The sequence below is a fragment of the Peromyscus maniculatus genome, chromosome 8, assembly GCF_049852395.1.
Source record: "Peromyscus maniculatus bairdii isolate BWxNUB_F1_BW_parent chromosome 8, HU_Pman_BW_mat_3.1, whole genome shotgun sequence".
NCBI classification, from domain to species: Eukaryota; Metazoa; Chordata; class Mammalia; order Rodentia; family Cricetidae; genus Peromyscus; species Peromyscus maniculatus.
In genome coordinates, this window is record NC_134859.1 from 56,238,594 (window position 1) to 56,264,324 (window position 25,731).

At 44.4% G+C, this 25,731-nt stretch overlaps 1 protein-coding gene across 6 annotated transcripts in view; it reads right to left on the reverse strand.

Moving 5' to 3' along the window:
• Positions 1-25,731, reverse strand: part of LOC102920420 (NACHT, LRR and PYD domains-containing protein 1a-like) — a 140,992-nt gene that overhangs the window by 50,329 nt on the left and 64,932 nt on the right. For 2 of the 6 annotated variants that reach the window (XM_076542800.1, XM_076542799.1), the window contains exons 3-5: positions 11,429-11,578; positions 7,955-8,104; positions 4,443-4,592 (exon numbers count right to left, since the gene is read on the reverse strand). In XM_076542800.1, coding sequence (XP_076398915.1) covers positions 4,443-4,592; positions 7,955-8,104; positions 11,429-11,578 — 450 coding nt within the window. Of the gene's footprint in view, positions 1-4,442; positions 4,593-7,954; positions 8,105-11,428; positions 11,579-15,810; positions 16,123-16,334; positions 16,440-18,274; positions 18,897-25,731 lie in introns of those variants that run through there. The other 4 variants (XM_076542796.1, XM_076542802.1, XM_076542801.1 and 1 more) reach the window with 4 other exon arrangements.

Consider the following 25,731-nt stretch of genomic DNA (forward strand, 5'->3'; position numbering starts at 1 on the left):
CCAGTTGACATGCCATTGTTGATGGGAGTGACTCAGAGGGCTAGATGAAGAGCTGTGGCCACCTAATGACTGCTGAAAAGGAGCATTAGTCTTTCCCAGAGATAATCTCCCTAATGGTTATCTAGTATTAGGTGGCCTTGAGAAGCCCTATAATCATATACATACAAGCAACATTACATGAACTCAGCAGTTGCATGTAAATATTTATTTGAATATATATATATATATATATATATATATATATATATATATATATATACACACACACACATATAATTGTATGTGTGACAATAATAATTAAAAAAAGAGGACATAAATTTGAGAGGGAGCAGGGTTGGGCTATAAGAAAAAAGTTATTCTAAAAAATGAGACCGAGAAAAACCTTTTTCTCTAGTTTTGTTTTCCTTAGAAAATTTCCTGATTCAATGCTCCTAATGAGGTTAACTTTAATATTCTTATGATCAGGAGTTAACGAATCCCAACCGAAACACACACACACACACACACACACACACACACACACACACACACACACACGGAGAGAAAGAGAGAGATAGAGAGAGGGGGAGTATATTTGGCCAATGTTTGCCAAACTCAGCAGTTCACTTATTTTTGTAAGGTGAAAATAATAGAAATAATTGTTAAGTGTGTAAACAGATAAAACCAGAAGAAGAATATTTCATGTTATGAAAAGTATATGAAATTCAAAATTTAGTGTTTAGTTTAAGAGGACTGTCTTTGAAGGAAAGGAAGAAATATGAAGGGAGGGGGAGGGGACAGGAAAAGGTAATAGAACAGGTTTGTCATGAAAGGAGGGAGGCTATCTGGGGAGAGGAAGGGGCCAGTAAGAGAGGGAGGTGTAACACAAATCTTAAAAGGTCTTATAATAAAAAACCCGGAGCCAGGTATTGGGGTGAAAGCTGAAAGATCAGAGAAGAACAGTCAGCAATTAGCTTACCTCTACAAAATCCTCAGCCTCAGGAGAGTGAGTTCCTGTTTCCTCACGCCTTATGTATCTTTCTGTGTCCTGCATTATTACTTCATGGGATTAAGGGTGTGTTTTACCACTGCCTGGTTCTCTCATGTAGCCCAGTGTGGCGTTGAAATCACAGTGACCCAGATGGGTCTCTGCTTCCTGAGTGGTAGGATTAAAGGTGCTTGCCACCACTGCCTGACCTCTGCATTTAATTTAGTGGCTGGCTCTGTCCTCTGATACCCAGGCATGATTTATTGGGGTACACAATATATCATCACAGGGAGGGCCAGAGGGGATGACAGTAACAGGAAAATGAGACTTTGATGATGTTTATATATGAAAATGTCATGAAGCCCATCTCTGGATGCTAACCAAAAAAAAAAAAAAAGACAAAGAAGGAAAGAAAGAAGGAGGGAGGGAAGAAGAAGTGAAGTGAAGGGAAGAAAGAAAGAAAGAAAGAAAGAAAGAAAGAAAGAAAGAAAGAAAGAAAGAAAGAAAGAAAGAAAGAAAGAAAAAAGGACATGACATTGTACAGTACCACAGCAAAACATCAATGTGAAAGAAAAAGAAGAGTCATTGGAGCACAGCATCATTGGAGAACAGTATCATTGGAGAACAGCATCATTGGAGCACAGCATCATTGGAGCACAGCATCATTGGAGAACAACATCATTGGAGCACAGCATCATTGGAGCACAGTATGGTTATTTATTGTTCTGTTGTCTCTGCTGTCACTGTGTCGTCTTTGATACTGTGTCAGCAGAGATGTACAGGTGTGACAGAGACCCATAAAGCCTACACTATCAGCCATCATGTACTTGACTCTGAGTTTCCCACCTTTCCTCTTGATGCATCCAAAGCATGCGGTGTGGATTGAGCCTTTACTATGTAGCTGCTGTTGGATATTACATTGTTTAAGTTCTCAGTTGAGACACCCTGTCGGCACTTAGAATCAATGAAAAGTGCCTTTTTTCTTCAATTGGTCTTCCTCTGCTGTTGAAGAAAGCTAATATGTAACTCATTTCTCTATCACACTACCTGTCAGGATAGTCTCATCCAATGGGCTGTTTAGTTACAGCAACTCTTTAGTCCTCATAGCTTTATACTTGCTATGCTCATTACTAAGGTTACTGCATTCCAGAGAAATTATTACATTTGTATGTTTCTATAAAATGCCTCTAGGAGTTCCTATTTTCTTCCTCTCTCTCTCTCTCTCTCTCTCTCTCTCTCTCTCTCTCTCTCTCCATATATATATATATATATATATATATATATATATATATATATATATATATATATATATTGAATAAGTAGTGGTGGGACTAATTAAGTCAGTTGATGCACTTTAGGCCTGGGCAGTATTTTAAGGCCCTGGATTCTGCAAGTTTACTGCAAGCTTCCAGTGGAAGGAATGCTTTCCTTTGAGTGCAGCTCAGATTTGAAAGCTAGCATTACTCAGCACTGAGAGGCAGTATTGCTTAAGGTCAGGTCCTTGGCTCCCAGGACCTGTGCATTTCCCTGGCTTTGATGTGACTGTCCTCATTGCCCTGATGTCAGAGAGAGGAAGACAGAGGTGTTCATTGAGTGAATGGTGACAGTTAAGATTGAATCTTCAACTGTGAGCCTTCACTTCTCTAAGCCTTGCTCTTCTTGTCCCCAAGGTGGGACAACAGCAGTCTCTCTCTCTCTCTCTCTCTCTCTCTCTCTCTCTCTCTCTCTCTCTCTCTCTCTCTCTCTCTCAAGAGTGACTGTGAGATACACAGTGCAAGTGAGATACAGGGGGAAGCCCTGGGCACAGGGCCTGACATGAGTGGGTGCTCAGCAAACCCCTGATGACCCCTTGGCCACTGGGAAGGTGAGTGATGAGGGGTCCTGTGGTAATGGATTCTCCTGTCTGCCAGTTCCCTGCCGAGTAAACCACCTGTGTTCTTGTGATGGAGAAGACACTGCCTTTAATTCCAAGGGACTCATGGGAGCAGTACCATGTTTAATAGTGAGTCTCCAGGGTCAGAGTGCTATGCTGTGCACTTTGCCCCAGGGGTCTGAGTCTTTGCATCATATTAAGAAGCTCATGTCACCTGAGCAGAGAATTTTGAGTTTCAGGTGGAAGCGAACTCTTCATAGGAGCTTCCTGATTGCTGTACCATGGGTTGGAAGGAGGTTCTCCTGCCCCAAACACTCTGGTTGATATTGGAAGACTAGGTGACTCTTGGCATGAAAACTCATGGTCTGTGTATGTGGCTGGAAAAGCTTGGGGAAGGTGTGAACAGGACTCTCTGAGTGAGAAAAGACAGGTAGGAAACAGCTATCTCCCCAACACACACTGTGCTTCAGACATTAATACTTTGAACTCTCACAATGATCCTGTGAGAAGGTGTGATGGTGTGATGGCTAGATGTCAATGTCACAGGATCCAGAAGCACTTAGAATAAATGTCCCTGGGAAGATTTCTGAGGGCTAGGTTAGGTAAACTGAGGTAGGAAGGCCCATCTTAATTGCAGGTGGCCCCATCCCAAGGGCTGGAGTCCTGGACTGAATAAGAAGGAAAAGTGAGCTGAGCTCCAACATTCATCTCTCTGTTTCCTGACTCAATACAATGGGAGCAGCTGTCTCAGTCTCTTGTTGCTATGACTTTTCTGCCCTGGTGGACTATATTCTAGATCTGTGAGCCAAATAAACCCTTTCTTCTTTGAATTTCTTTGGTCACAATAACATGAAAAGTAACTAATACCCCAGGGTCAATAACCTTTAATAGGATTTCCCTATGGATTTCAGGTTAGCCTTGAACTCAGGCTCTTCCAGTTAATGTTTGTTGGGAAGAATGGACTGTGAAGGGAGAGACAAGGGTTAGGTGTGGGCAGGATTTTCACAGAATAGCAGCAGGATGAAGGAGGAGAAAGTCATTTCCCAGATCCCATTGTTCTAGATCTCAGCTCTGGGTCTGTATCTCTGTGTTGTGAGCCTGGACAAGTTAATCTCTCTGTCTAGATCTTCTGCACTGGAGAGAGGTGGATACTTTGATGCTTGAGAAGAGGAAGAGGCAAGGCTGTTGCGTGGGTTTGTTAAATAAGGGAAGTCAGTAAAAGACACTGGCTGATTCCGAGGCAGGGACATACCCTCTTCCTGGGGTCCAGCTAAGAGAACAGATCTTGGAGCTTCAGGACCTGCATGACCCCTGGAATCCTCAGGTCCCACTCATATTTTGAGCTGAACTCTGAATGCCAGTTCAGCGAGGCTCACTGCTGACCCCATGGGTTCCAGTTTCCCTTTGAGTCACATACAACTTCAGCACTGCAGAGCCCAGAAGAACCATTTCCAGCCTGTGACTCTTATCACTCCATCATGGTTCCTTGACCTTCCATTTAATTCCCCTATTCCAGGTCCCAAAGGGAGTGGAGACTCACCTGTGGAGAAACTTCATCTATGTGAACTTGAAGTCCCATTCACAGCCCTCAACTCAGCTTACCTCTGCTTCCAAATCCAGAGTCTGCATCTTCTCCTTTATAAAGATTCTTCTTTGAGATTTGAGAGTGTCTCCAAGATTTATGGCCTGTGCTCAATACTTCCCCAGTATTTATCAATTCAAGGACGCTTGTGGATGTACATGAAGAACATGCTATGGAAAGGAGACAGTGGTTGTGTGTTTGTCAGAGAGGCAGTTGTAGGATGCAGGCAAGCAAGGCTGGGGTCCTTCCTGCTTACCATCATACCCTTCTCTATAGTCTCACAGGGAGAAAGAAATTCTCACAAGTGCTGAAGGGAAATGGTCCTGTTCTGGGACCATGAAGTCCACACACCTGTCCTGGTTCTAAACTACATCTCTGTGTGAGTCTCTATTTCTCTCTGATGCTCAGTTCTCTCATGTAGGGCTCTCAGCTTCTGTCCCACATGGTTTCAAACTATTATAATAAAAGTAGCAGCATTGCATGGACATGGGCTTATAATAATTGAACATTTATTGGATATTAAACTATTTATTATTCAATATGTATTATCCTTTTTCTCATAGCCCAAGGAGACAGCTATTTTCCTTCCCATTACCCAGATGGAGACATCAAAGAGGGCTGTAGTCTGCCTCTGCCCTGCTTCAAGGTTTGCGCATTTAACTTCAGTGTTAGTAAGTGCTTGTGTTGGGAGCTGTCTTGAACCCTGTCTTAAACTTTTCAGATCCCTTCTGAATGCCTGTCTCTCCCCACGACAGCTTCTGTGTTTGATAATGTTTATATATGGAAATGTCATGGAACCCAATTCTTGATGATAACAAAAAAGGAAAAATAAAGCAAGAAAGGAAGAATGAAAAGGCATGAGATTGTACAGTACCACAGTGAGAAATCAAAATGAAACCAAAAAGAACATCAATAAACACAGCATGGTTGGGGCACTGCATGGCCATTTGTCATTCTGTTGTGTGTATTGTGTCTTGGAGACTGTGTCAGCAGAGCTGTACAGGTGTGACAGAGACCCACAAAGCCTACATATCAGCCATCATGTAATTTACTTAGTCCCACCTTTCCTTTTGATATATCACAAAGCATGCCATGTGAACTGAGGATTTACTATGAGGCTGTTGTTCGATACCAAGTTATTTCAGTTCTCAGATGATACACCTTTGGGACTTAGAATGAATGAAAAATGCCTTTTTCTTCAATTGGTCTTTTCTCTGTTGTTGATAATAACTAATACAGAAGCCATTTCTCCATCACTCTGCCTACCAGGATCCTCTAATCCAATGAGCTGTTTAGTTACAGTAACTCTTTAGTCCTTGTACCTTCATACTTCTATTTTCATTTCTAAGGTTACTGTATTCGATTGATATTATTGTGTTTGTATGTTTCTATAAGATGCCTCAAGTCCTTCCTATTCTTCTTCCTTTCTTTCTATTTTGAATTGGTAGTGTTGGGACTGATGAAGTCAGGTGATGCACTTTAAGCCTGAGCCATATTTCCAGACTCAGGATTCTACAAGTTTACTGCAATCTGGCAGTAGAAGGGAATGCTTTTCCTTGAGTGTAGCTCAGATTTGAATGGTGGCATCTCTCAGCACTGAGAGGCAGCATCGCCCTTGGCACACAGAGCTTGTACTATCCTGGCTTTGGTGTGACGGTCCTGATTCCCCTGATGTCAGAGAGAGGAAGACAGAGGTGTTCAGTGAGTGAATGGTGACAGTGAAGGCTGGATACAGTTCTTCCACTGTGAGCCTTCACTTCTCTAAGCCTTGCTCCTCTTGTCCCCATGGTGGGACAACAGCAGTCTCTCTCTCTCAAGAGTGACTGTGAGATTTAAGCACAAGTGAAATGCAAGGGAAGCCCTGGGCACAGGGCCTGACATGAGTGGGTGCTCAGCAAACCCCTGAGGACCCCTTGGCCACTGGGAAGGTGAGTGATGAGGATCCTGTGGTAATGGATTCTCCTGTCTGGCAGTTCCCTGCCCAGAAAGCCAGCTGTGGTCCTGTGCTGGATTCGACACTGCCTTTAATTCCAGGGGCCTCAAAAGGGCAGTGCTGTATCCAAAATTGCAGCTCCAGGGGCAGAAACTCAAGGCTACTCCTTATGGCTCTCCAGAACAGGGTTGCTATGCTGGTACTTTGCCCCAGGAGACTGAGACTTTGCTACACCTTAAGAAGCTCATATGCCCTGCACAGTGAATTTTGACTTTCAGTACTGTGGGTTGGAAGGAGGTTCTCTGGCCCCAGACATCCCCTCTGCTGTTGTTTGATTGGGTGACTCTTGACCTGGAAACTCATGGTCTGTGGGTGTGGCTGGAAAAACTTGGTGAAGGTGTGAATAGGGCTCTCAGAGTGAGAAAAGTCAGGGAGGAAACAGGTAGTTCCCAAACACCCAGTGTGCTTCAGACACTAACACTTTGAACTCTCCCAATGATCCTGTGAGATGCTCTGTGATGGCTAGCATTGTCAATGTCACAGGATCTAGAAGCACTTAGAAAAAATGTTCCTGGGAAGATTACTGAGGGCTAGGTTATGTAAACTGAGGTAGGAAGGCCCACCTTAATTGTAGGTGGCCCCATCCCAAGGGCTGGAGTCATGGACTGAATAAGAAGGAAAAGTGAGCTGAGCTCCAACATTCATCTCTCTGTTTCCCGACTCAACACAATTGGAGCAGCTGTTCCCTTCTCTTGTTGCTATGGCTTTTCTGCTCTGATGGACTATATTCTTGATCTGTGAGGCAAATAAACCCTTTCCTCTTTAAATTGCTTTCGTCACCATAACATGACAAGTAACTAATACATCAGGGTCAATAACCTTTAATAGGATTACCCTATGGATTTCAGGTTAGCCTTGAACTCAGGCTCTTCCAGCTTAATTTTTCTGAGGAAGTATGGACTGTGAAGGAAGAGACAAGGGTTAGGTGTGGGCAGGATTTTCACAGAATAGCAGCAGGATGAAGGAGGAGCAAGTCATTTCTCAGATCATATTGTTCTAGATCTCAGCTCTGGGTCTGTATCTATGTGTTGTGAGCCTGGACAAATTATCTCTCTGTCTAGATCTTCTGCACTGGAGAGAGGTGGATACTTTGATGCTTGAGAAGAGGAAGAGGCAAGGCTGTGGCCTGGGTTAGTTAAATAAGGGAAGTCAGTAAAAGACACTGGCTGAAGCTGAGGCAGGAGCCTACCCTCTTCCCAGGGCCCAGCTAAGAGAACAGATCTTGGAGCTTCAGGACCTGCATGACCCCTGGAATCCTCAGGTCCCGCTCATATTTTGAGCTGAACTCTGAATGCCAGTTCAGCGAGGCTCACTGCTGACCCCATGGGTTCCAGTTTCCCTTTGAGTCACATACAACTTCAGCACTGCAGAGCCCAGAAGGACCATTTCCAGCCTGTGACTCTTATCACTCCATCATGGTTCCTTGACCTTCCATTTAATTCCCCTATCCCAGATCCCAAAAGGGATGGAGACTCACCTGTGGAGAAACTTCATCTATGTGAACTTGAAGTCCCATTCACAGCCCTCAACTCAGCTTACCTCTGCTTCCGAATCCAGAGTCTGCATCTTCCCCTTTATCAAGATTCTTCTTTGAGATTTGAGAGTGTCTCCAAGATTTATGGCCTGTGCTCAATACTTCCCCAGTATTTATCAGTTCAAGGACGCTTGTGGATGTGCATGAAGAACATGCTATGGAAAGGAGACAATGGTTGTGTGTTTGTCAGAGAGGCAGTTGTAGGAGCCAGGCAAGCAAGGCTGCGGTCCGTCCTGCTTATCATCATACCCTTCTCTATAGTCTCACAGGGAGAAGAAATTCTCACAAGTGCTGAAGGGAAATGGTCCTGTTCTGGGACCATGAAGTCCACACACCTGTCCTGGTTCTAAACTACATCTCTGTGTGAGTCTCTATTTCTCTCTGGTCCTCAGCTCCCTCATGTAAGGCTCTCAACTTCTGTCTCACACGGTTTCAAACTATTATAATAAAAGTAGCAGCATTGCATGGGCACGGGCTTATAATAATTGAACATTTATTGGATATTAGACTATTTATTATATGTATTATCCATTTTTCTCATAGCCCAAGGAGACAGCTGTTTTCCTTCCCATTACCCAGATGGAGACATCAAAGAGGGCTGTAGTCTGCCTCTGCCCTGCTTCAAGGTTTGGGCATATAACTTCAGTGTTAGTATGTGCTTGTGTTGGGAGCTCTCTTGAACCCTGTGTTAAACTTTTCAGAGCCCTTCAGAATGCCTGTCTCTCCCCACGACAGCTTCTGTGTTTGATAATGTTTATATATGGAACCCAATTCTTGATGATAACCCCAAAAAAAGAAAAGGAAAAAAAAAGAAAAGAAAGAATGAAAAGGCATGGCATTGTACAGAAATCAAAATGAAACCTAAAAGAACATCAATAAACACAGCATGGTTGGGGCACTGCATGGCCATTTGTCATTCTGTTGTGTGTATTGTGTCTTGGAGACTGTGTCAGCAGAGCTGTACAGTTGTGACAGAGACCCACAAAGCCTACATATCAGCCATCATGTAATTTACTTAGTCCCACCTTTCCTTTTGATATATCACAAAGCATGCCATGTGAACTGAGGATTTACTATGAGGCTGTTGTTGGATACCAAGTTATTTCAGTTCTCAGATGGTACACCTTTGGGACTTAGAATGAATGACAAATACCTTTTTCTTCAATTGGTCTTTTCTCTGTTGTTTATAATAACTAATACAGAAGCCATTTCTCCATCACTCTGCCTACCAGGATCCTCTAATCCAATGAGCTGTTTAGTTACAGTAACAGTTTAGTCCTTGTACCTTCATACTTCTATTTTCATTTCTAAGGTTACTGTATTCGATTGATATTATTGTGTTTGTATGTTTCTATAAGATGCCTCAAGTTCTTCCTCTTTTTCTTCCTTTCTTTCAATTTTGAATTGGTAGTGTTGGGACTGATGAAGTCAGGTGATGCACTTTAAGCCTGGGCCATATTTCAAGACTCAGGATTCTACAAGTTTACTGCAATCTGGCAGTAGAAGGGAATGCTTTTCCTTGAGTGTAGCTCAGATTTGAAAGGTGGCATCTCTCAGCACTGAGAGGCAGTATCGCTCAAGGTCAGGCCCTTGGCTCCCAGAGCCTGTGCATCTCTGGCTTTGATGTGACTGTCCTGATTCCCCTGATGTCAGAGAGAGGAAGACAGTGATGTTCAGTGAGTGAATGGTGATAGTGAAGACTGAATACCGTTCTTCCACTGTGATCCTCCACTTCTCTCAGCCTTGCTCCTCTTGTCACCAAGGTGGGACAACAGCAGTCTCTCTCTCTCTCTGTCAAGAGTGATTGTGAGATTTAAGTGCAAGTGAGATGCAAGGGAAGCCCTGGTCATAGGGCCCGACATGAGTGGGTGCTCAGCAAACCCCTGATGACCACTTGGCCACTGGGAAGGTAAGTGATGAGGATCCTGTGGTAATGGATTCTCCTGCCTGCCAGTTCCCTGCCCAGAAAGCCAGCTGTGTTCCTGTGCTGGATTCGACACTGCCTTTAATTCCAAGGGCCTCAAAGGGGCAGTGCTGTATCCAAAATTGCAGCTCCAGGGGCAGGAACCCTAGGCTGCTCCTTATGGCTCTCCAGAACAGGGTGCTATGCTGGCATTTTGCCCCAGGGACTGAGTCTTTGCTATACCTTAAGAAGCTCATATGCCCTGAACAGTGAATTTTGACTTTCAGTACTGTGGGTTGGAAGGAGGTTCTCTGGCCCCAGACATCCCCTCTGCTGTTGTTTGATTGGGTAACTCTTGACCTGGAAACTCATGGTCTGAGAGTGTGGCTGGAAAAGCTTGGTGAAGGTATGAATAGGGCTCTCAGAGTGAGAAAAGTCAGGGAGGAAACAGGTAGTTCCCCAGTACCCACTGTGCTTCAGACACTAACACTTTGAACTCTCCCAATGATCCTGTGAGATGCTCTGTGATGGCTAGCATTGTCAATGTCACAGGATCTAGAAGCACTTAGAAGAAATGTTCCTGGGAAGATTACTGAGACCTAGGTTAGGTAAACTGAGGTAGGAAGGCCCACCTGAATTGTAGGTGGCACCATTCCAAGGGCTGGAGTCCTGGACTGAATAAGAAGGAAAAGTGAGCTCCCAATACAATGGGAGCAGCTGTCTCAGTCTCTTGTTGCTATGACTTTTCTGCCCTGGTGGACTATATTCTTGACCTGTGAGGCAAATAAACCCTTTCTTCTTTAAATTTCTTTCGTCACCATAACATGACAAGTAACTAGTACCTCAGGGTCAATAAACTTTAATAGGATTTCCCTATGGATTTCAGGTTACCCTTGAACTCAGGCTCTTCCAGCTTAATTTTTCTGAGGAAGTATGGACTGTGAAGGGAGAGACAAGGGTTAGGCTGGGCAGGATTTTCACAGAGTAGCAGCAGGATGAAGGAGGAGGAAGTCATTTCTCAGATCATATTTTTCTAGATCTCAGCTCTGGGTCTGTATCTCTGTGTTGTGAGCCTGGACAAGTTATCTCTCTGTCTAGATCTTCTGCACTGGAGAGAGGTGAATACTTTGATGCTTGAGAAGAGGAAGAGGCAAGGGTGTGACCTGGGTTAGTTAAATAAGGGAAGTCAGTAAAAGACACTGGCTGAAGCTGAGGCAGGGACATACCCTCTTCCCAGGGCCCAGCTAAGAGAACAGATCTTAGAACTTCAGGACCTGCATGACCCCTGGAATCCTCAGGTCCCACTCATATTTTGAGCTGAACTCTGAATGCCAGTTCAGCGAGGCTCACTGCTGACCCCATGGGTTCCAGTTTCCCTTTGAGTCACATACAACTTCAGCACTGCAGAGCCCAGAAGAACCATTTCCAGCCTGTGACTCTTATCACTCCATCATGGTTCCTTGACCTTCCATTTAATTCCCCTATCCCAGATCCCAAAAGGGATGGAGACTCACCTGTGGAGAAACCTCATCTATGTGAACTTGAAGTCCCATTCACAGCCCCCAACTCAGCTTACCTCTGCTTCCGAATCCAGAGTCTGCATCTTCCCCTTTATCAAGATTCTTCTTTGAGATTTGAGAGTGTCTCCAAGATTCATGGCCTGTGCTCAATACTTCCCCAGTATTTATCAATTCAGGGACGCTTGTGGATGTGCATGAAGAGCATGCTATGGAAAGGAGACAATGGTTGTGTGTTTGTCAGAGAGGCAGTTGTAGGAGCCAGGCAAGCAAGGCTGGGGTCCTTCCTGCTTACCATTATATCCTTCTCTATAGTCTCACAGGGAGAAAGAAATTCTCACAAGTGCTGAAGGGAAATGGTCCTGTTCTGGGACCATGAAGTCCACACACCTGTCCTGGTTCTAAACTACATCTCTGTGTGAGTCTCTATTTATCTCTGATGCTCAGTTCTCTCATGTAGGGCTCTCAGCTTCTGTCCCACATGGTTTCAAACTATTATAATAAAAGCAGTAGCATTGCATGGGCACGGGCTTATAATTATTGAACATTTATTGGATATTAAACTATTTATTATTCAATATGTATTATCCATTTTTTCTCATAGCCCAAGGAGACAACTGTTTTCCTTCCCATTACCCAGATGGAGACATCACAGTGGGCTGTAGTCTGCCTCTGCCCTGCTTCAAGGTTTGGGCATATAACTTCAGTGTTAGTATGTGCTTGTGTTGGGAGCTGTCTTGAACCCTGTGTTAACCTTTTCAGAGCCATTCTGAATGCCTGTCTCTCCCCACGACAGCTTCTGTGTTTGATAATGTTTATATATGGAAATGTCATGGAACCCAATTCTTGATGATAACCAAAAAAAAAGAAAAAGAAAAAAGAAAAAATAAGAAAAGAAAGAATGAAAAGGCATGGCATTGTACAGAAATCAAAATGAAACCTAAAAGAACATCAATAAACACAGCATGGTTGGAGCACTGCATGGCCATTTGTCATTCTGTTGTGTGTATTGTGTCTTGGAGACTGTGTCAGCAGAGCTGTACAGTTGTGACAAAGACCTACAAAGCCTACATATCAGTCATCATGTACTTTACTTAGTCCCACCTTTCCTTTTGATACATCACAAAGCATGACATGTGAACTGAGGATTTACTATGAGGCTGTTGTTGGATATTAAGTTATTCCAGTTCTCAGATGATACACCTTTGGGACTTAGAATGAATGAAAAATGCCTTTTTCTTCAATTGGTCTTTTCTCTGTTGTTGATAATAACTAAAACAGAAGCCATTTCTCCATCACTCTGCCTACCAGGATCCTCTAATCCAATGAGCTGTTTAGTTACAGTAACTCTTTAGTCCTTGTACCTTCATACTTCTATTTTCATTTCCAAGGTTACTGTATTCGATTGATATTATTGTGTTTGTATGTTTCTATAAGATGCCTCAAGTTCTTCCTCTTTTTCTTCCTTTCTTTCTATTTTGAATTGGTAGTGTTGGGACTGATGAAGTCAGTTGATGCACTTTAAGCCTGGGCCATATTTCAAGACTCAGGATTCTACAAGTTTACTGCAATCTGGCAGTAGAAGGAATGCTTTTCCTTGAGTGTAGCTCAGATTTGAATGGTGGCATCTCTCAGCACTGAGAGGCAGTATCGCTCAAGGTCAGGCCCTTGGCTCCCAGAGCTTGTACCTCCCTGGCTTTGATGTGACTGTCCTCATTCCCCTGATGTCAGAGAGAGGAAGACAGAGGTGTTCAGTGAGTGAATGGTGACAGTGAAGACTGAATACAGTTCTTCCACTGTGAGCCTTCACTTCTCTAAGCCTTGCTCTTCTTGTCCCCAAAGTGGGACAACAGCAGTCTCTCTCTCTCTCTCTCTCTCTCTCTCTCTCTCTCTCTCTCTCTCTCTCGTGATTGTGAGATTTAATTGCAAGTGAGATGAAAGGGCAGCCCTGGGCACAGGGCCTGACATGAGTGGGTGCTCAGCAAACCCCTGAGGACCCTTGGCCACTGGGAAGGTGAGTGATGAGAATCCTGTAGTAATGGATTCTCCTGCCTGCCAGTTCCCTGCCCAGAAAGCCAGCTGTGTTCCTGTGCTGGATTCGATACTGCCTTTAATTCCAAGGGCCTCAAAGGGGCAGTGCTGTATCCAAAATTGCAGCTCCAGGGGCAGGAACCCTAGGCTGCTCTTTATGGCTCTCCAGAACAGGGTTGCTATGCTGGCACTTTGCCCCAGGAGACTGAGTCTTTGCTACACCTTAAGAAGCTCATATGCCCTGAACAGTGAATTTTGACTTTCAGTACTGTGGGTTGGAAGGAGGTTCTCTGGCCCCAGACATCCCCTCTGCTGTTGTTTGATTGGGTAACTCTTGACTTGGAAACTCATGGTCTGAGAGTGTGGCTGGAAAAGCTTGGTGAAGGTGTGAATAGGGCTCTCAGAGTGAGAAAAGTCAGAGAGGAAACAGGTAGTTCCCAACACCCACTGTGCTTCAGACACTAATACTTTGAACTCCCACAATGATCCTGTGAGATGCTCTGTGATGGCTACTAATGTCAATGTCACAGGATCTAGAAGCACTTAGAAAAAATGTCCCTGGGAAGATTACTGAGGGCTAGGTTAGGTAAACTGAGGTAGGAAGGTCCACCTTAATTGTAAGTGGCACCATCCCAAGGGCTGGAGTCCTGGACTGAATAAGAAGGAAAAGTGAGCTGAGCTCCAACATTCATCTGTTTGCTGACTCAACACAATGGGAGCAGCTGTCTCAGTCTCCTGCATCTAAGGCTTTTCTGCCTGATGGACTATATTCTAGATCTGTGAGCCAAATAAACCCTTTCTTCTTAACATTGCTTTTATCACAATAACATGACAAGTAACTAATGCCTCAGGGTCAATTACTTTTAATAGAATTTCCCTATGGATTTCAGGTTAGTCTTGAACTCAGGCTCTCTGGCTTGATGTTTGTTGGGAAGAATGGACTGTGAAGGGAGAGACAAGGGTTAGGTGTGGGCAGGATTTTCACAGAGCAGCAGGACAAAGGAGGAGGAAGTCATTTCTCAGATGCCATGGTCCTGAATTCCATCCCTGTGTCTTTGTCTATGTGCTGTGAATTTGGACAAGTTGACCTCTCTCTCTAGACCTTGATGCTTGAGAAGAGGAAGAGGCAAGGGTGTGGCCTGGTAGATGAGAATGAAACAAGGGAAGTCAGTAGAAGACACTGGCTGAGCTGAGGCAGGAACTTACACTCATCACAGGGTCCATCTCAGGAGAAGAGACCTTCTTTGTGCTTCAGAACCTGCATGACCCCTGGGATCCCCAGTTCCTATTCATATTTGCAGCTGAGCTCTGGGTGTCAGCTGAACTCTATCCTTTCCTTTAAGTCTACCAGATAAGGTCCCCATACAGGTGGAGGATTAGCTGGAAAGAAACATCATCCTTGTGTACTTGAAAGTCCCCACACAGCCCTCAGCTCAGATTATCTTTTCTTCTTAATCATGATTCCTCAGGTTCCCATTTTACAAGTTTATACTGTGCTATCTGAAAGTGTCTCCAAGACTCGTAGTTTGATTTCAAAAGTTCCAAGTTTTCTGTCCATTCAAGGGACTGTATGTTGGGTGTGCATGTCGATCTGTGCAATGAGGAGAATGTCCTATTGGAGGAAGAGAGTGGTTGTTTGTTTGTCAGAGAGGCAGAGGTAGGAGCCAGGCAAGCAAGGCTGGGGTCCTTTCTGCTTACCATCATACCCTTCCCTATAGTCTCACAGGAAGAAGGACATTCTACTAAGTGCTTCTGGGACCATGAAGTTCACATACCTGTCTTGGTTCCAAACTAGTCCTCTGTGTGAATCTATTCTTCTCTGAGCCTCAGTTCCCTCCTATGAGGCTGTGAGCATCTGTCCCACAGGGTTGCAAACTATTACAACAGCAGCAGCAACTGCATGGGCTTATGATTATTGAACATTTATTAGATATTAGACTATTTATTATACAATGTGGATTGGACTTTACTCCCACGGCCCAAGGAGGCAGCTGTTTACCTTCCCATGTCCCAGACTGAGACATCAAGGAGGGCTGTAGTCTGTCTCTGCCCAGCTCCACAGTCTAGGCTTGTAACATCAATGTTACCAGGGGCTTCTTTTGGGAGCTGGCTTGAACTCTGTGCTGACCACTCTCAAACCCCTTCTAAAAGCCATCCTCTATCTACTACAGCTTCCGAGTGCTTCTCTCTGGGGGATGTGAGGACCACACGGGCCTGAAAATGCACAAGTGGAGAAGATCGTGTGTGGCTTAGCATTCAGTTACTGCTTTCTGCAAACCTTCCTGTTCCCCCCACCCCGGGCTTGTGAACTCCTTTGACAGTTTAGCCTGCCCAGGAAACCCTGGCAGAGGGGCTCAGCGGTGATGAAGGGGTCATAGCAGTGGTGGGTTTGGGTCCTTGGTGTACTTACTTAGCATTAAGTCCTTCTTTGCCTGGGCTTTGTTCCCTTTCAGCTCCAGGTCCATCTGCCTCCTTGTGTGGTGGGTGGGTTCCAAGACATGTTGACCTTCATGCTGAGCCTCCTTTTTGTCACTTGCCTTCTTGGACTGTGCTTTTCCCATGGTGGCAGAGTCCTCAGATAGTGCCTGGCTGTGCAGCTAAATCCAAAACAACTTCACGTTTCCCTTCTGTTTTTGCTGTAAGCAGGAGGCCAGTGGATTCTTGTCTCCCATGCGTTTCTGCTCTGGAAATGGGTGTTTGACCCAGAATTTATGGAGGAGACCTGGAAATAAAAGAGAGAGCTGAGGGGGCTCTACAGAGCCAGATTGTCCCCTGGTCAGAACAACTGAAGGGCTCCAGGCTTTCCTGGGGATGGTGACTGTGTGTCCAGGTGCAGGGCTTGGGCTTTATAGGGCAGAAGAGGGAACTCTGGGAGGGAGTTTATCAATGATATGTTCTCTATAGTTTCATGAATGATGCCAGCAATGTTCTTACCGTGCTGGTTTTCCTGTCAGGCAGGTGTGCTCTTATGCTGAGTCTGGGGCTCTCAGCTTGTCTAAGGTTTTTTTCTCTTAGGTCATTAAGCTCGTTTATCCGAACCTGAGGACAAATAAAAAGGGGGGGGAGGTGAAGTCTCTCTTTAGCTGTTTCTTGTGGGAGGGTGATACTGGAAGTGGGGCTAGGCTATGTTCACAGGTTTTAAGGGGGAATAAGTTAGGGTGACTTCATGTAGTAGAAAGTGTTTTAACTTGTTCTGCTACAGTGGATCATGTGATTGTCATTATTCAGTCATGGAGAAACCTTTGAAAGTAGTTATTAGATAGGGGCTATGGAGAATAAGATGAGACTGAAGACAGGGGACCCAGTAAGCTCCTACCTGGGCAGCCATTGTCCTCATGTGGACCTAGTTATGGCCATCATTTGATCTGAGAGGAACTTGTGTAAATCTTTTAAAGGACAGGGAAAATGGAAGTGTGAGGATAAGGAGGAATGGAGAGACCAAGGGGAGGAGCCAGAGTGGGAGGGAACAAAAGCCCATCCTTAGGAAGATGACTGTCACTGAATCTTTGTCTGGTCCTTAATTAAGTCTTTGACCTCTCTAACAGCTTGGGTTTACTGGTGGAGAAGCAGTGCTGTTCCTGGAGAAGGGCACAATTCCCACTATCAGCAGCTGACAGGAGATCCAGGTCTCTAACTTTGGAGAACCACAGCAGCAAAAGACTTGGCTCAGTCCTAGCCATGGAAAGTGATGGAGAGGGAGGAGTGGGAAGGTGAGCATCTGGAGAATGGAGGGTGGGAAATTTAGGGATGGGAAAGCAAGAAGATGGAAGGATGCAGGACATGGAGCAGGACAGCTGGGAGGATTAGAGGATGTGAATCATGGGAGAAGGGTTGGGGGATGCAGGAAAGGGGTGTTGGGATTCCAGGGACAGGAGCATGAGAGGATAGGAAGACAGGGGTGGAGGATGCAGGGGTGGACTGTGCAGGACACTCACTATTCTGTGTTCCTCAGCTTCTTCCTTTTCTTGTGTCCCACTCTAAGGAGATCAGTCCTTCAGCCATTACTGTGACAGAGGATGAGGTGGGGAGAGGCAGCACAGAGGGGGACTCAAGAGTCCAGTTTGAGTTCAAGCTAGGCCCTGTGAAGGAATCTTTAGAAGTTTCCTGTCCCTGAGCACTACACAGGGGAAACAATCCAAAACCAATGATCTGGAAGAACAAATTACCCAGAGAAAATGATAGAGACCCATGGGTAAGTGTGGAGGGTAAGAGTGACCCAAGACTTTCCCATAAGCCCAGAAGAAAGGACAAAGGGAACATTAGTTCTGTGACATGTCCAGAAGTGGACTTGGCAAAGTCAGTCTGACAACTGGAGTCAGTGCCTCAGAGGAATTGAAATTGTAGCTCATGGGGACCTGACTCCTCGCCCTGGGCTGTGGTTATCAGTCCTAAGGCAGCTGTGTCTGAAGGATCCTGTGCTCTCTTTGCCAACACTGTCTGGCTTAGCTCTCTACTGAGCTTGGCTGTCCACACCACACCTCAAATAGTACATGGGGTGCTAGATTTCTTAATAAACTTGCTTGGATTAATTAATCTGCTCAAGCAAGACCTCCTGGTCCCAGCTGCTGCTTTTGTCTTCTTTGTTTCTCCTCCCTGTCCTCCCTCTAAATACCCCACTATTAACGATCCTTGTTCCTGCAGCTTCAGGTCAGATAGGAGAGAGGAGGGTGCAGGACAGACTATGACAGGAACAGGCACATGAAGCACACAGGGGAATCCAGCCACCTCCCTCCCACCAGAGCTGGCCTGCAGACTCTCCAAGCTCTCAGGACAAGTCACCCATGTCTGCCACAGTATGCCTTAGTGCAGTCAGGCCAGGACTTCCTTCCCACAACTCAAATGGTTTCGTGAACTCCACTGATCCCACTACTCACCCTGCTCTTCTATGGGGCTCACTGATGTGTGTCCCAGGCCAAAGCCCCTCAGGTAGTAAACGTGTTCTTTGAAAGTGAAAGAGACTCTGGCTCTTCCAGGAAGCCAAGCACCAGAGACTCTGCAGATGCTCTTCCTCTGAACTGTGAGAATGGAGGTTGAACATGGTTCAGCTCATTTCCTGTTTTGAACTTTCTGCAGATGCCTGGGCTGGAGGAGGAGTCAGGCTTGAGAGCTTCCTTGCCCTGCCTCCTGAGTGCAGGTGTCATGTCTGAGCCTCACTTCACTCATCTACTAATGTGGGCCTCCTAGGTTTGCTATCAGGTCCCAGTTTAGCAAAAGATTCTGGATTTCCCCAGGTTTGTGCTCTGAATCTCTGGACTCCCTCTCCTCCCTGTAGCCTGTCCAGCCCACAGGCTCTTCATTTCAGGAAGTGGCTCTCAGGCCCCAAATCCTGGGTCTTTTCTCACTCCTGGACTCTCCTAAATATCAAATCTGGTATTTGGCTCCTTCTAACATGTTTTATTCTGTAAGTATGTGGTGTGTGTGCATGTTCATGTGTATGTGGACTCACATGTTGTGTGCATGTTAACTGGCCATCCAGCTGGGGGTACTCCCTGTTTCCTCCTCCTGAGCTCTGGGATGACAAGCCTGTAGCCATCCCAGCATGCATTTGTGAGGATGCTGTGATCAGACAAATGTCCTTATGCTTGCATAGCAGGTGCTTCATCCACTGAGCCATCTCCTCAGCCCTGACCCTGGCTTTTGAACAGATCTGTAATCTGACTCTTCTCACTGTGCCCAGGAGACCGCTGGTCCAGCCAGCATCCTGGGTCTCAGCTCCAGCATCCTGGGTCTGTGCTCCAGCTTCATCGTCTATTCTCAGTCTTGAAGTCAGAGTCACAAACTGATCTGTAAAGTAGTTCAAGTCACCTCTTAGTCCAACCTTCCTATCCTTTGCATCTCACAGTGAGGGAAATACTGGTTCCTGTCAGTAGGTCATGAGATTTACATGAACCTCTCCATCCCACCCTGCCCTTTCTGACATTAGATACCACTTCATGTTCCTCACTCACTCTGCTGTGCGTTATATGTTCTGCCTTTCTATTCCTTGAACACACCAGGAACTTGCTCACCTCGGGACCTTTGCACTGGCTTCTTCATTCTTTTGGAATGACTTCCCAATAGTCAGAAGCTTGCTTCCTGCTTTCTGAAGCAGCCCTGCCCTTCCAGAATTACCCTCCTTTATTCTTCTGCTTGATACTTGTTACCACACAATAGCACAGACTTGCTTTCTTTCTGTCACTTCTACCTACAAAGAACATGGAAAATCTGGAATACAGACTTAGCTTGCTTGTTGATTCTTATTTCCCTGGGCTCAAGTTAGTGTCCAACCCAGAATATTAGCACAGAACTTTTCACAGTCTCTAAGAGGCTTGTGTGTGGTGTTGCTTATATGTAGTGTGTGTGTGTGTGTGTGTGTGTGTGTGTGTTGTGTTGTGTTGTAGCTAGAGTTTTCCTGCCTTGCCCACAGTCAGGACAAATCTTTGTCACCCGCCAGTCCCACAGCCGCTTAGACCCAACCAAGTAAACACAGAGACTTATATTGTTTACAAACTGTATGGCCATGGCAGGCTTCTTGCTAACTGTTCTTATAGCTTAAATTAATCCATTTTCATAAATCTATACCTTGCCATGTGGCTCATGGCTTACCGGCATCTTTACATGTTGCTTGTCATGGTGGCGGCTGGCAGTGTCTCTTTCTGCCTTCCTGTTTTTCCTTTTCTCCTCTCTGTAAGTCCCACCTGTACTTCCTGCCTAGACATTGGCCAATCAGTGTTTTATTTATTGACCAATCAGAGTAATTTGACATTAAGACCATCCCACAGTACATAAGTACAATTTTAACCTCCAGTCCTGGAATGTCCAGATCCCTTCTTTCTCCAAGCACCATGTTGGGTACCCATGTCAGTGTTCTGCTTATTGTGGGTCAGTTGAAGAAAAGAGTGGTCACTCTAAAATGTAATTCAGGCTTAGCAAAAGTCTACATGGACTGACTTCTTGTAGCTTTGCAAAATCTCCTTTGTTGTTACACAGATCACACCTCTAGCAAGCCAATTTCTGTATACCAAGAACTCTTATCTGGATTTGTTTGAGGAACCATTTGCTTAAACAATTCTCAGCCATGAAACCTCCTTGTTTGCCAGGTACTCCAAGAGTAAGTTAGGCAAAGGCTCTGTAATTCCTTCAAAAGAGCAACTCAGATATCTATCCCTGACTTTAAACAAAAGGTAACAATCATTGACTCTAAACAAAAAGTAGTTCAAAGCCTAGGTGCTATCACTCTTAAATTCAAGCCAGATGCAATGGCTTTGTGGAATCCCTTGCTATAACTCTTTCCACCTTCCCTTTGCCTATAGGGATGTAAGCACTGATGTAAGCACTGATGGCTGGAGCTGCAAAGAGACAGTTTATCCCTGGAGGGCAAAGTATCCAGAACACCTCGCACAGCTTTCCCCTAGATGTTTCCCAGACACCTGGAGCTGTTTAGGACAGCTCTGATGGCTGGAGCTGCAAAAAGACAGCTCAGCCCTAGAAGGGAAGCTTTTTTGACTGCTCAGGAGAGTCAGGCCTGAAACTGCTTCAGCAGGGAAGGGTATCCTGACTGTCTGGGAAAGTCAGGCCTGAAGCTGCTAGGACAGCTCTGCAGGGAAAGGTATCCTGACTGTTTTGGAGAGTCAGGCTATACCTGGTATCATGGGGATTGGTCTCCCTGCAGGATATTGCAATCCTGCTCCTCTCCTGGAGAGCCACTACAGCTGAGCTTTGCTCAGCCCCCACTTAAGGGGGATTCCTAGCACAGCTCTGCTTCTCCTGCTTAAGAAATTGCAGAAATGTAGCAATCTCCTCTAGCTCAGAAGAAAAGTGTTACTTTTTTAGCTCTTTCAGCTCTTCCTTGCTCTGTCCACTGAGGGACATGTCAGCAAGGATCTTCTGTTCAGCTCTTCCTTGCTCTGTCCACTGAGGGACATCTCAGCAAGAGTCTTTTGTTCAACTACTCCTTGCTCTGTCCACCGAGGGATGTCTTAGTAAGGACCTTCTGTACGCCAGTGAATGAAGATCTTCACATCCAAAACATTTGAGAAAGATTTATTTGGGAAGGAGGAGTCCAGGAGAGTAGCTCCCTTTACCAGTGTGGAGAGAACAGCCCACAACTGACCAGGCAGGGTGGTTTATATCATATGTCTTTGGGGCAGAGTAAACCAGTGATTGTTTAGTTTTTTCTGCCCAGGGATACGCCAGTTTTGTGGGCTAGGGACAGAGATGGTCCTGATTTCAGGGCCAAGCTATGTTTCTTTCACTGGCCTTTCTTGGCTTTTTGACTCTACCTCTAAGACCAAGACACATTTCTTTCACTGACTCTGGTTCTAGGGACCAAGAGTGTTATTTTGGCACTAGTTTCAGAGTCAGGGCATGTTTTCTTAGTTCCGGATTTGGGGAAAAAGAGTTCATTTCTCTGGCTCAGGTCCCAAACCCAGGCTGTGTTTCTTCCCCTGGTTGTAGGCCCCAGGGCCAGGGTTTTACTGTCCTGCTCTGTGATTGGTTGATTTCACGAGTCAGTTGGCCAGGGGCAGAGATGGCTCTTATTTGAGCCAAACTGTGTTTCTTTCACTGGACTTATCTGAGCCATCTTTCCCTAGTTCTAGGCTCCAGGGTCAGAGTGGGTTTCTTAGCCAGCCCCTTTACCCTACACAAATTAGTTGATTTTTTTGTGGGAAATGTTTTTGTGTCTAAAACATTTTTCCCAAAACATTCTTATTCAATAGATTGTTTTAAGCCAGAACATATTTGAGAAGTTGCTATGGGCTGCAGGAATATGAAATAGAGATTCAGCTGTATATGATAAAACTATACCTAGTAGGATCAAGGAATCCTTCTGGAGGAGAAGCCAAACATCAAGGAATATTTGATGCTATTAAGCTTTTAATATATCAGCTGTCTTCTGCTATGAATTTTGTGTGCACTCATAACTTCTCCAAGAACTTTAAACAGTGTATTTCACCTGAAATTCTTCTCAAGTATCCTAGGCCAAAGTAGCAAACAGACCAACTGCTGTTTCCTGAATTAAGGTAAACACCCTTAGGGGAGACTCAGAACAAAGTTTTTTTTTTTTTCTTTTTTTTGCATACCAGGTGCAGTGTAGTTATGAGACAGGTTTTCTAGCTCTGAGCAAAGGTACCCTGCCCTGCCAGTATATGGCAGCATAAAAAAATAGAGGTAGTTTTATTTTAGTGACTTATAGACTCTTTTATCTAACCACCTAATCTTTTATCTAAGATTATAGTTTGAGCACATTTATGATAGACTCATATTCACCTAACCACTTATAAGAATATATTTTGAGCACATAAATTCCCTTTCTGACTTATTCCATGCTTTATCTGATCCCACCTCCTCTATTCACTCCCCTTTTGGGTTGCAAATCTAGCTGGATAACATGACTCGTATAGGAACCTTGGGAGCTTTGCATTGTATTGGAAGAGTCAGGCTCCTGGGAAGGGAGAGACTGATTCTGGGAGAGAAACAGGAAGGAACCTCGATAGAGAAGAATGAGGAGGAAGGTAAGGATGGAGATGGAAAAGAGAGTTATGAGAGAACTGGAGAAGAAATGACAGAGAGGAGCTAAGTATAAGAAAAAATTGAAGCTGTGTAGATAGAATCTTGACTCAGAAAAATAAAGTGAATGGACTAAACAGTTTGGTGTACATAGATTCATTTAGTATCTTCAAAGATTAGATTATCAGCTGGTTGTAGATTCTTCCTGGACCCTGAGTAGCTGGACCCCCCATAGTCCCTGATAATAAGTTATTCAAGAAATGCATTAACATAGTTGCAAACTGTTACTATAGGATGAAAACAGTGCTGGTATAGGTGGTTGTGGTGGCTTTTAAGAAAATATCCCCGAAAGGGAATGGTCAGAAGTTGGTACCAGGGTTTGGGATATTGTTGTGATAGGTCTGCCCATGCTTTTGTTTGAAGGAATATGGATACTGGTACTGTGGATTAGAAAAGCAATTGAATGCGTTAAGTGCTGCTTAATGGGCCACACTGGTAGGAGCATGGGAGGCAGGTACTGAGTGTGATTTGATGAACTGTAAGGGCCTTGCTCAAGATATTTCAGAGGAGAAGAATTTTAGCATGTTGCTTAACTATCTTTCTTGTTATATTTTGGTGGAAAATGTGGTTTCTTTTTGCCCTTGTCCAAAATGTCTGCTGGAGGCCAGAGTAACGAGTTTTGGATTAATTGCATTGGCTAAGGAAATCTCACTTTAGCCAAGTATACACATAGACGCTGCTGTGTGTTTACTAGTGTTAACTCTGATGAAGATATATAATCAAAAGACTCAAGCTGAACAAGGGAAAACGTAAGATAAACAATTCTAGGAGAAAAAGAGCATCAGATTGTGAAATGGAGCTACATCCTGTTTTCAAGGAGATAAACAGATTAATAAATGGAATAACAGGGGTGGTGATCTCAGGGCAAGTCACCACTCAGCTAACTTTCCAACTTGTGAAAATGAATTAAGAAAAGCTTAGAGTTGGGTGTGAATGTACATGCCTTTAATCCCATCACTGGAAGTGCAGAAGCTGGTGGATCTCTAAGTTCGAGGCCTGCCTGGTCTACAGAGCAAGTACCAGAACAGCCAAGCTTAGGCAGTGAAGGAAAGCATTGAAAACAGAAAGCTGGTGAAGATGTAAATGAACAAGGGAGCCAAGTTCTAGCCCTAGCAAGCAGCAGAACTTGGTAATTCTAGCCACATGGTTCTGGCTTTAGAGTTAAGGAGTGACTAAGGAAAGCCACTGAGGCCAGACATGTGTCCAGGGTGTCCCTGAATGGAAAATTAGAGAGACCATTTCACAAAGCTGTGAAAGTGAAGCCTGGATTGCCTTGGAGACACCAAGTTGTTGGAGATGCCAGAACCATGGGAGAGCTGAAGAGAGCTGCTGACAGGGAGTGGAACTAGCCCAAGAGAGAGAAGTGTGTTGCAGTCAACAAAGTTGAAAGGAGTTGGAGATCTGAAGAGCTTTTCACATCAGATATGGGGGTGCAGAGTTTGTAGTTTGCCTAGCTTATTTTTTGGTCTTGCTGTATTCCAGTATTTCCTCACTATACTCCATTTCAGAATGATGTTGTATACCCTGTGCCATTATATGTTGGAAGTATGTGATCTGCTTTTTGATTTTGATTTTACAGGGCATAACAGGTAAGAGATTGCATGAATCTCAGAAGAAATTTTAAACTTTGGACTTTTAAATAAGTTTGAGACTATTATAGACTATGGGGACTTTGAAAGTTGGACTGAATGCATTTGTATTTAATATGGCTACAAGTCTTTGGGGGGCCAGGGAGTGGTCGCTTTTAAAAAAATGACCCCCAGAGGGAGTGGCCCTATTAGGAGGTGTGGCTTTGTTGGAGTGGTATGGCCTTATTGGAAGAAATATGTCACTGTGGGGTCAGGCTTTGAGGTCTCCTATGCTCAAGCAATGCCTAGTTCAGTTCATTTTACATTGCCTGCAGTTCAAAAATGTAGTATTCTCAGTTTCTACTCCAGCACCATGTCTGCCTGCACACCACCATGTTCCACTATAATGGTAATGGACTGAAATTCTGAACTGTAAGCCATGGCATTAAAATGTTTTCCTTTGTAAGTGTTCACTTGTTCCTGGTGTCTCTTCACAGCAATAGAAACCCTAATAAAGACAGTGATTAACTTATCACAAAAAACATGGTTAGATGTATAAATCACAGTATGCTTTGATAAGTTGTGGTCCCAGAAGCCGAAAAATCACACACTTGCTACATATTGTTTATAGAGTCATTTCTAACTTTTCTTGGTTTGTTTAGAAAGAAATTGTATAAGAAAGAAATAATAAGTAAAATTTAATTCCCGGAGTTCAAATTATCTGATAATATATTGAAGTGACACTTGTGTATACCTTTTTCACGCTTAGTCTGTATCTGCATCTAGTGTGTAGCCTCACTTATGTATGCTCAAATATTTGTTGACCAAGTGCTGTGTGTTATTTCTGGAGAGATGTAAATTTAACATCTGTTCCTAATTTCTGACATTTCCACATCTCAAAGAATTGTTTATTAAGATTATCTTAGTGAATAGAAATACATTTATTAGAGATTACTCATAGAGCAATGGAGACCAGTCTTTTGCATGGACCTCTCTCCTGAAGTTGCCCCACCCTCTCTCAACAAGCTCTTATTACCTTTGGCTGTGTCTGCCCCAGAATTGATGGAGATGTTTGTTCCTAGCACCACCTAGTGGGTAAGCAGCAGAGGTGACCCCAGGATCACACATATAAGAATTATGTGTTTATGTAAACTCTGCCCTTGCCCTTAAAAGGGGTTCTGTTGGTTTGAGCCAACATTGTTCACCATGGGAAG